Here is a 12,213-nt window from a genome sequence, read left to right on the forward strand (position 1 = left end):
CCCTGCTATTATGTTGGATAATTTTTCAACATTTTCATTCTTTTGTGAATCCCACTGTTGGCTTGCTGGTTGTTAAGGAGAGGGGGGAAAAACTGAGAAACCCCCATTTTTTATTCTGTTGGGAATTCCCCATAACGGCTCTTGCTACTGAACCTGTGCTTGTTTGAAACCATTAAAAGTTGTGACATTTAAGGTTTATAAGGTTATTTTGGTTTTTATTTGATCTTTATAATTTTTTCCAGATATGTCTTACTAAACTTTGTTCTTAAGAACCATATTAGAATCATTTCTTTGTTAATTAAATTCCGACACTAAATTATTCCTAATGAAAGTTAAAAAGCACTACACAAAAAAACTATTTCTCTAGAATCAAAAATTCAAATGTTGGATTGTCTTAAAAAAAGGGGAAAAGGTATTATCCATTGAAAAAAAAAAGTTGAAATTTAAACAAAGCAATAATCCTTATCATGAAGAAAATTAACAGAAAATTAGAACTGCTATTCAGCTTCCACAAATATGACAGCTCATCCCTGAGCACCAATAATTGAGAAAATGGAAAAAGTGCTCAGTTTTTCAATTTTGGACTGATGATAGTAGTATAAAACAAATCACATTAGATCATCATCAAATTCCTGCCATGTACCCTCAAGGGGTGTTGTCCAGTTTCCCATTCTCATATTTGCCCATATTAGTCTACTTGAGACTGACTGCCATTCAAGAAGATTAGCCTCGTATTTTGTGTTGAATACTATGGCTACTCCTTCTTTTCCTTGTCATTGCCTGAGTATAACATTTTGTATTTATTGCTCAGAAACATCTCACCAGTTTTTGTCTTTTGTTTCAGTCACTCCTATTATGTCGATCTGGTACTTATCTAATTCCTCAGCTAGCTCCATTTCTTTGCCATTCAGGCTTCTTATGTTGATAGTATCGATCTTTAACTCTGGTGATGTTGAGTTGGGGTTTGTTTTCAGATTTGTTCCAGTAGCTGACTTTTCGCTGTTCGTCCTGGTTCCCTGAGGAAAACAATGGGAGCCTTGTTTAACCAGGCGACACCCCAGCCGGCATGAAATTTTGTCATGTCGTACCATCATTTTTTATTTTGGTTTAACCAATAAGAATACAATTTGGTCGGCTAAATTCCAAATTGCCATTAGATGTAAATTTATAACCATTTAAAAGAAATAGAAAATCTTCTGTTAATACCCTGAGTTTGCTGCCAATAAAAGTTGGTTTGAGCAATTTAAAAATACTTCTTATTACATAAGAATTCAAGTGAAAGTGCATCAGCTAATAATGAAGCTACCAAAAAGTATCCAGAGGAACTTCAAAAATTACTGAAAAACATGGACACACACACACCCCAGCAACGATGAAGAAAATTAAATCACAGTCTGTAAGAGATGTTTAGTTATTACTATTTTTAATAAAAATTACATTTTCAATAATTATAAGATTAAAGCGGTTTAATTTTCTTAGCTTTTGGAATGAAACTCCCCCTATCCTCATTTTTTTTTTTTTTTTTTTTTTTAATGGTTAGCCCCATATAGCATGATTTTGCACTACATGAGATTTTATAAGAATTTAACTGCTGTGTTATATGAATATCACTTGTACATCAATAAACAATGACAATGTTCATCTGGCCAGATGTATATGTAGTTTCAGCTAATACAGCATGAAAAGTCCTGAATTGCTAACCAATCTTATTCATTCAACATCCACATAGATTCGTAATGTAATAATAGTTGTTCAGTAGGGAATGCAAGTATCTCTCTGCATTCCTCAAAGGATAAGTAGATATGCCCTCCCAGTTATGTAGCTTTCATCTTTATTATTTTATTTGGTATTGTTTACTATTTAATTGCAGTTACATAACCACATTTTATATAACTTCACTAGAAAATAAAAAAAAAACTAAATAAATAAATAAAAAATACCTGCTTTTAACAGGACCTGTAAACTCAGGATCATATTTAAATGGGTCTCCTAAAAAGAGAGAGACAGGGAGAAATGGTTATGTCAGTCATGTGCCAAGTAAAAATAGCCTGCAATATGTAACATTCATTATTTACTGCATTCTGATTAATATTTTGGACAATGGGTAATCAAACTATGGATAATTAAAACTAAAACAGCAAAATTCATAAATGCATATAAATATATTTTATCATTCAAAATAATAACTATTCATGGCCAGACAGCCTGTTTGGTCAAGTAGATAGTGCTCTCCAACCAACAGGCTGTGAGTTTGAATCTGGCCACAGGATTACATATATTTCAAGGATGACAATTCATTGCACAACAAAGGATGTGCAATGAATTATTTCACAATATTACAAAAACTAACATTTTCTTAATAATTTTGAATACAGGCTACTATATACATTTATATAAGTCTTTATTAATTCCTGAAAAATCACTAAAAAATGTATATACATTTCACAATCATTAACATGAAACTTCTTTAAGAAGTCATAACTGAAATGCAAATCCAATTGTATTAGCAGATTAAGATGATAAAGAGAGCAATTCTTTTAGTTACAGGAAATGGGAATGCTCTGAAATTATTTTTAACAAAGACAGTTTCAATAAGTAATCAACAATATTAAACAGTGTGGTTAATGTCTCTCTTGTGTTAGATTCTATCATAGCCAATAATTTGGCATAAAAGAAAAACTAATTAATGCCATCATATGGTGATTAATACTATATATAAATATGTCAGATCTATCGACTATATGCATTCTGTGACAAGATTCTTTACATGCTCGATGTGATGTGTTTCAGATAACACGCATTGTGCTTGGTTTAATCCTTTATCCAAGTGTAAGCCAACAAAGTTTGTGCCTGAAGTATCTTCAGGACTGGGCAACTTGTACATAGAGGCTAATGACTTCACATCACTTGCCTTAGTATCCCATAATGCAAAGCACATATCCTTTCAGACATGTATGCTATGCATTATGGGAAGGGTTACTACCCAGACTGGTTTCGACCTTTATTGATGTCTCATCAGTGGAAGTCAGACTCTTCTCATAATGCATAGTATTATACCTGTCTGAAAGGATACGTGCTTTGCATTATGGGATACTAAGGCAAGTGATGTGAAGTCATTGTGAATTGCCCAGTCCTGAAGATACTTCAGGAACAAACTTTGTTGGCTTACACTTGGATAAAGGATTAAACCAAAAATATAATTTCTTGACATCCTTAATTTATAGTATAACCAAGTGAAAAAACTTTCAACATTTTAAAATCAAGTTTGTTCAACACTTGAAGCAACAGGTATTAAATCATTCTGTATACACTGTAAGGAATGTTTTAACACCTGATGCTTCGAGTTTAAAAAATTATGCTAATCCTAAAGGTTCAGATGAACTTATATTAAAAGACAGCTCTAATATTAATAATTAAAACCAAGTACAAAACCAATAGTTAAAATATATCTACTTCAAATGCAGACCAGATATGTTAAAAGTCAGCATTTATTTATCACATCTTTTCCTAAATCTTAAATTTGTTTGCTTATTTAGTGAATGATGTACATATAGAAAATGATAATAAAATAATCAAGTGAAACTATTATATAAAACAGAAAATGCATCATAGTTTAACAGAATTCACAATAAGGTTTAACATCAAAACAGCTCATAAGTGTTCCCAGATAAAACACAAGGCAATTAATCCTGTCATGTCAAGTATCATATAGGTTGTATGATATCATATGATATCAAGTATCATATCATATAATGTGAAGTAGTAAGAAAAGTTCGTGAGGCTCTAATTTCTTCCATCTTGCAGTTAGTATCATGTCTGTAGATGTGTGTTCACGAGGCTGGTTTGCATGTTTTTTTTTGAGAGACAAAAAAACCTGAGTTTCCAGGAGGAAAAAATATTCCACCTACATATGAGACAGGCTAACTCATCATTTGACTGTAAACACATGATAAAACTTCCTCTCATCACAGACAGGATGTGAACCTGGGACTTTCCAACCAAAGAGCTCATTTATACCAACTGAGCTATGGAGGCACCAATATAGTTAACGATGTGGTTTAAATCGTCACCGTCACAGATATGGAGTGTCAGTTCATTTGTGGAACATGGGAGATGTTTACATCTCCCATGTCCTGTCATGGTTAAGTGTAAACCATAGATATCAAAACTCTTTAGTCTGATAGTTGGATCAGAAGTGTGCTGATGCATGTAGTTTCCAGGATGAAGTGATATGAAAAATTTCTTGCAACATTGACACAGCAGTTCTCTAGGTAGATTATCTGGATATCAGTCTCTGAGCAGCTATGTGAGAGTTGTCTTGATGTATTGGCAAGTCACTTATAATAATAATTTCATAATATGTTCATAATAATTTTACTGCATAGGTTGCCAAAAGCCCTTTTACTCTGTAATAGAAGAGGAGGAGGAGAAGCAATATTATTAAAAGTTGGAAGCTAGTGAGTTGTTTATCTTACTGTTCCAGATTGAAATTTAATCCTTTATCCAAGTGTAAGCAAACAAAGTTTGCAAGTAAAATATCTTCACAACTGAGCTACTTGTATATGATTTTACACTTGGATAAAGGATTAAACCAAAAATATAATTTCTTGGCATCTTTAATTTATAGCATAGCCAAGTGAAAAATCTTTCAACATCTATCTCTGATACAGAGTATTTTAATAATAAGGAGATGCACATTTTCACTACTTGTGTATGGGAAGTATATGATTTCTGCATTACTCTAACATTGGTATCACTTCTGGGCATGGCTTCCACCATGGGCATCTGCAGAAAATTTTCCGGGGGGGAGGGGGGCAAAGCTTGGAGACGAATAATTACATCAATAAATTTTTATTTTCACAAGTAGATTATAGAATGTATTGCATCAATACAAAAACACATACATAATGTATATAAATTTACAATATAAAGGAAACAAGAATTAATATATATATATATATTTTATTAAACTTGATAAAATATATTGGAAGATACACAACAAAAAATGACTTTTTACAGGCCTTGACCTCCCTTACTGAGTGGCTTGCAGAGTTCAGAATATGTTGTTCAGTTAGTATTGTTCCAGAGAAAAAAGGCAATTTCCTTTTGAATGTGATGGAGAAAGTCTTCAGGGAGTGTTAGTACTTTGAGGGTATGCATAGCACACTCGCAGCCATCTGGTTGATTATTAGGGCTCTAAGTGAAGACATTGAACGAATGCTGTTCCATTTTCCTAGCACTTGTTTAAATCGTTATGTAGCTGAGTCCAGTTCAGTGCATTATATATTTTGGTGTTGCCAAGGTGTACACCTAAGTATGTTTCTCTTTCATTTGACCAGGTACGTTCAATTGGAGAATCAGTTCTGGCCTTCCATCTGCCTGACCACAAACCAGTGGTTTTTGCAGAGTTTAATTTGGGCCCTGAGGCTTGTGCATATAGTCTGTGTGCTTCCTGGGTTACTGTCATTTATTCGTCATTACAAATTATTACTGTGACATCATCGGCATATGCTGATAGACTTATTTTTGATGTGGTTCTGTTATGCTGGTTCGTTTGGAGATTATGATGTAGTGTACTCTTTTTAAGAAAGGTTCTATGGCCAGTGTGTATAATTTTTTGTCCAGAGAGAGAACATCCTTGCTTGATTCCTCAAGAATATGGCAAAGTATCCGCAAATAGGGACTTGCATTTTTATATAGATATATTCTCAATCTGAGAGCTATCTGCTCATACCAGTTTTGTACATGTAAGTGTAATGATGAATGAATTATGACGGCTTCCTTTTCCTGCTGTATTAGTTCCTATCTATCTTTAACTTCGACGGCATAATTCCTTACTCATCACATGCAATAGCTGGACTCCTTAACCTGTGACTATTGCTGGCAAAGGATTACCTGCCATGCCAGCCGCACATTCCTGTACTACCATTGACTTAGCAAAACAAAGAACCCCCCTATGACTTTGGACCGGGAAGGAAGAGCAAAGTTCACAGATGCTATAGAGAGGGAAAACAGGTCAGGCAATTCAAAATCCTCATACTAATGTTGTATCTAATGAAAATATCCTATCATCCCCCAAAACACTGATCTCACATACGAATGCCACATCAGCCAGCAGTAAACCTATTAATGCAAAAACAACTACCACTGTTACCAATGTCATTTCCCAAGAAAATGGAATTGATATTTTCGTCACCAAAGAAAACATAGCACTAGAAGAGTATCTGATAGCAATCGCCAAAATTGTACATGCAAAAAACATCACACGTAGCTGTGATGTTTTTTGTACGATGGTACTGTGCAGGTGTATTTCAGCCACATCTCATGGGCACAAACGGTACTGCAAAAACGCATCGATGCAGGCAATCATCACTTCGAAGCAGCCCCAATAGCTCTGGCCCTGACAAAAGTAATGGTATCAAACATTCCACCTGAAATTCCCCATGAGATCCATATTATCAAGATATGGTTCTGTCACAGAAAAAATACACACATTGTCAGCAGCCATGAAAAAGCCCGAATTCGCCCATGTGTAAAGCTTCTGAAGACAGGCATTAATGCACTTTCCAAACAACGATGTACTGCACAACCTGCCAAAGTTAATCAACACGGACATAAATGGAATCACCTACACTTTCTACTTATCGTCTCATCACAGTGCTTCTTCTGTCATGAAGAGGGTCACATTAGGAAACACAGTCCCTATATTTCCAACGATTCATCAACAAATATCCCAGTCCAGAATAACAAACCAGTTGAACAGAACAACATTATACATGAAGAAAATCAAAGCATAGAAAAAAGTAAACTGAAAATCCTCTCCTCATCATGAATTTCAGAGCCAAGAAAATCCCGAACTGGAAAAGACAAGGTTCGCGTTGCTCTGGAATGTCTGAGGAGTAATGAGATACAAAGCTCTAATAACGAAGTCACACATCAAGCAACTTAACAAACAGCATGAAAACATGGACCCTCCTAACAGAGATGACCAGGATGAACTAATTATAAGCAATCCCTGGACACAACAAACCAGAATCACCAACCCCGGTTCAAACTAATTCAAAACCTTATTTGATAGAAGAAAATACTCAGAATAGCCTTTCATCACCTGCAGCCAGCAAAGGAGGAACAGAGTTACCAGGCGATGAGGAAACTGTACTTCCACATGAAGACTTAGAAGAGGAAGAAGCTGAGGGCGAACTTCCCCACACTGATGGTCCTCTAACCATGAAGCAGCTGTCATCCTTCATACAAAAAGTGCGAGGCTCCCCTCACAAATTAACTATAGCCCTTAAATACACCACAAAAATCCCAGAACTAATATCTCAACTTCAGGATGTACACTCGAAATTGAAATGTAAAAAGAGCAGAGCAGAAGTTAACAGGAGCAAGTGAATCTACTACCTAATTAATGGGCTACAAGCATAATACCAGGACCAATATTAAATTCAACTTACAATCAAACTTTCATAAACATAATGTCATTGAGTCTTTTTTCTCTCAATGCAAGAGAATGTGCCTCTGCTTTACACAATAGAATAGTCCTTGACCAGGTATAGAAATACCATATAGACCTAATACTTCTACAAGAAACAAATATCAACTCCTCATCTAATTTATCTAGAAAACGGGCATAGTGGCCTTATGACCTACATCACTCTGCAACCCAACAACACCATGAAGCAGGGGTTAGCTTAGGTGTACATCATCAATCCCCTACAAATTTAAAGTGATTGCAGATATATCAGGATATGCCTTCTATGCTCACATACACCCAATCATAATACTCTGCATGTGTTCAATATCTACATACCACAGCAAGATGTTCTGGCATCACAAATCTTGGACTTCATTCAAAAACTATCTTTCTAGTATTGACCAAGAACAAATCATACTAGCTGGAGACTTTAACTGCACTCTTGACCAAGAAAAAGACAGACTTCAATGTGCTGAATATCGTAGTTCATTAATAAACAAACTTCAAATACTAGTAAATGATAATGAACTCGCTGATGTCTTTCGGAATCAGCATCCAGATAAGATGTCCTATACATGGAGATCAGCAATCACAGTAACTAATAGGCCTCTCAACCAAGCACGACTGGACAGATACTACATCTCCAAACACACTGTTCCTCTAGTTAGAAACATTTCACATATTCCTTCCTACATCTCAGATCATTGCTTCATAAAGCTGCAGCTTTCATTATCTTTGAAAGCATCCATATCAGGAAGTGCCTACTGGATCTTCAACAATGCCCTTCTGAAAGATTCAGATTATATAATAAAAACTCAGACTTTAATAACTAACCTCACTCACTCGAAAGGGAATACAGAATCAATGAAAACATGGTGGTTCCACCTAAAATCACGAATAAAATCCTTCACGCAGATCTACAGTCACCAGAAGAATCAAGAGAGAAACATTAGAATCTGACAACTTGAAGAACAGCTCCAGTATCTACCAGAAGAAAGCACTGAATATAATTCAACCCTCCAAGCCATGCAAAGACACAAGTATTCGCAAAGGCTGCCCTACTTAGATCGCGGCATACACAAATAAATTTTTCAGGCATACACAAATTTTAAACAAACAAATATTTTTTCCTCTTTGGGAAAAAAATTCCAGGCAGCAGACTGCATCTCCGCTATTAGATTTCAAGATGGCAGCATCACAGACAATCCAAGTAAAATCACTTCCGAAATCCTACAATGCTACAGGAATGCATACAGCTCTACAGGAACATCCCTTCACACCATTCATGAAATACTGAAAGAAACAAAAAGAATCTCTGCAACAGATCAAAATCACTTAGAAAACCCAATCACTCTAGATGAACTGAAAACTGCATGCACATCCCTGCCAAAGAATAAATCTCTTGGCCTTGATGGTCTCACAACATAGTTTTTCCAAGTCTTCTGAAATCAACTCGGACCACTTCTCCTTAAAACACTGCAAGAAGCCTACCTCAATGGGCTCCCAGAATCTGTCACGACCTCAGTAGCATTAAAAGATACCAAAGAAGGGAGACCACAAAGACATCCAAAACCAGCATCCAATCTCACTAATCAATACAGATTGCAAAATCATTCCTAAAAGTTAATGCAAACCAACTAAAGTAAACACTGCCTGAAGTAATTGGCCGACATCAAACTTCTTCTATTCCAGGAAGATCGATACATAGCTTCCATTTAATAAGAGATCTCATCCACATCGCAAACAGCCAAAATGAAAACCTAGCACTCATCAGCCTTGATCAGTTGAAGGTTTTTGACAGGGTAGAGCATGAGTACCTTTATGAAGTGCTAAAGGCTTTCAGTTATGGTCCTCTCATCACTGAAACAGTGCAATTGCTATACAGAGATGCACTCTTCTGTTTAAAAATTAACAGGCTCACCTGCACTTTGCCATACTATATATATATATATAGATATATAATAATTTCAATAATCACGTATCGTATAAGAATTGAATTCTCTGTCTATCGCATGAAAACCTATTGATGACATTTTCAATAAAAATAAATTTCTTCTGTACAGTTTCCTCTTCTAGTTTCTTCCTGTGCACATTAATCATACATAAACCTGATAAATGCATTTCTGAGATAGTGGACCTTAACCATGTTTCCACACATCTCAAGGTGCTGAAACTTCTTTCAACGGTACAAGTCGTAGTAGGTAATGTCATATCAATAGTTATTGCCAAATTAATAGAAGGGAAATAGCCGCAATGTTCCAAAACTTCTGGTAAAGTTTGGGGAATAACAGTCGAAGGAAAATTTGTCCAATTTTCATACCACGTTATTTCTTCTATTTCTTATAAATATTGTAAATTGTATTTTTCGTTACTCTTTTGACATTGTTTTGGAACTTTATTTTATCTATTTTTAGAATATTTTGGGATGAAATTGTAATACTGAAAATGCAATTTGTTATCCTAGAAAAATCTTGATTTTAAGGATGATATTAAAGAATCTAAGTATGGGATAAATATTCAAAGCCTATAATAGTCTTCAGGTGTGATTCCAGGATAACTGCACCTATATTTCTGTATGGAACATCATCTAAGTATTTCTATTTTTATTGTTAATTTTTCAGCCATATCTAGTGAAATTTATAAATCTCTTCAAACTTTTCTTCAGATTTTTCCCTATGAAATGCAAATATTTTAAGAAAGTCCTCAATATTTGAAAATAGCAGAATATTCTGATATTATGTTTAAACAAATAATAAACATTGAAGTACTACATGATGTTACTAAGCAATACGCTTCTTGATGTGTTGATCCTGTCCAGTTCATAGACATTTCTTCTAATTTATTGAAAATGAGTTGAAAAAACCGATATACTTTGATATTTGGAAGTCCATCTGGTTTCTGAAAGTAAAAGAATTGTTAGTACGGTGGCTCTTTGTTTTGGATTTTCTCTAAAAATTTTACTATAGATTTTATAATTCCTATTGTCTGGTGAACTTCTGGTACAATGCTTAAATCATTCACAACTAGGTTTAATCTGTGAGAAGCACAATGTACATAAGTGGCTTTTGGATATATATTTTTCATCTGGGCTTGAACACCAGCTTCCTTTCCTGCCATACATGCACAGCCATCATATCCTTGTCCAATTAATTTGGTCATGTCCAAACCATATTCAGTACATTTATTTAAAATAGCAGAACTAATACTTTTTTCATCCATATCATAGTTTTGTAAATCCTAAAAATACTTCCCTTATATTTTTATTTCCATCAACGAACCTAATGCCAAGTGAAAGCTGCTCTATTCCAGCAATATCTTCCGTTTCATCAGCTAAGATTGAAAATCCAATAGATTTATTTGCAGCAGATGCAATGCTTTCTCATATTTCCATTACACAAAGTTCTATTAGTTGATGTTCAGTTCATACAGAAGTGTACCAGACATTTGGGAGCTTTCATCAAATGATCTTTTAAAATTAAGTCTCCCATTTCGATCTGAAATTGAAATAAATGTAAATTTCCTGAATCACTCCTTTTTTCCCCCATAACGGCAAGTCATGTGTGGCACAAAATACAGTGGCTGATAAAATAGAACTATTTTAATTCTATTGAACTCTATATATTTTGTACTGATTTATCAATTTGACAAATATCTTTTTCTGGATATTTGTGGATTGTTATAAAATTCTGTGCATCAATAGCAGCTTTGTGCCATTGAGATGACGTGATTTCTGGCAGCTTGGTTAAAATCTTTATGTTTTATAAATGGAGTTTTTATAAATGCACCTTGACAGCCCTGATGTGCTTTTGATACAAACAAAACACAATATTTGCAAAATACACCTTTTTGCAGTTTTGAATTAACAAAACTATGGTGAGTATTCCTCTAACCAAGCAAATCTAAAGGGTCTCCAGAAGAATCTTTTTTGAAATTATAATCCTCATTGGGAACATAAGTATAAGAAAGTATTTCGAATTTTAAAGTTGGTGTTATAGTGGAAACTTAAGAACCAATATCATATTCTAATAAATTATTTGATGAAATTGACTCGTCAGAGTCATTTTGAATTGATGTCCCAGGAATCGGATCAAACTTGTGTATCCGAAGGCATACCTGCTCAATTTCCATAATCAATTTAGTTTAATCTTTTATCCAAGTGTAAGCAAACAAAGTTTGCACCTGAAAATATCTTCAGGAGTGAGGTAAGGTGGTACTTCCCTTGACAACTTCTAGCAAAGGTGGATCAAACTCTCATCACTCCTTGTCTGAGTATCTCCCATAATGCAAAGCACACCTCCTTGCAGACATGTATACTGCTATGCATTAAGGGAAGGGCCACTACCCAGACCAGTTTCGACCTTTATTGAGGTCTCGTCAGTGGGAAGCAGATCCAGAGTGGTGACACTAAGCCGGAAGCAACGGAGAGGTCATATTTACCTATACGAGTTAACAACCAGTGTACCATCTTATTATTAAATGACTCTGGATTTAGAGATCTGCCTCCCACTGACGAGACCTCAATAAAGGTCGAAACCGGTCTGCCTCCCACTGACTTTAGAGATCCACCTCCCACTTAATGACACTGAAAATTTCAAATGCAACCAAACAAACACTTATTTGTTTATTTGAAATTGAAAAATTGGATGATAGTTTTTAGTTGGATACTGTTTGCTGGTGCAACACATGGTTTTGCTTGAGTTTATACAGCATAGTTTCTGTAGGAGGGGACATGTGAT

The 12,213-nt window shown here is 35.0% G+C and overlaps 1 protein-coding gene across 3 annotated transcripts in view; it reads right to left on the reverse strand.

Annotated features, from left to right (window-relative positions):
* Nucleotides 1–12,213, reverse strand: part of Ctl2 (Choline transporter-like 2) — a 278,235-nt gene that overhangs the window by 235,736 nt on the left and 30,286 nt on the right. For all 3 annotated transcript variants that reach the window (XM_090414973.1, XM_090414971.1, XM_090414972.1), the window contains one exon: nt 1,941–1,989. In XM_090414973.1, the coding sequence (XP_090271099.1) occupies nt 1,941–1,989 (49 nt within the window). The remainder of the gene's footprint in view (nt 1–1,940; nt 1,990–12,213) is intronic.

Source organism: Typopeltis vanoorti, chromosome 26, assembly GCF_054136105.1.
Source record: "Typopeltis vanoorti isolate ZY-2024b chromosome 26, IOZ_Tvanoo_1.0, whole genome shotgun sequence".
NCBI lineage: Eukaryota > Metazoa > Arthropoda > Arachnida > Uropygi > Thelyphonidae > Typopeltis > Typopeltis vanoorti.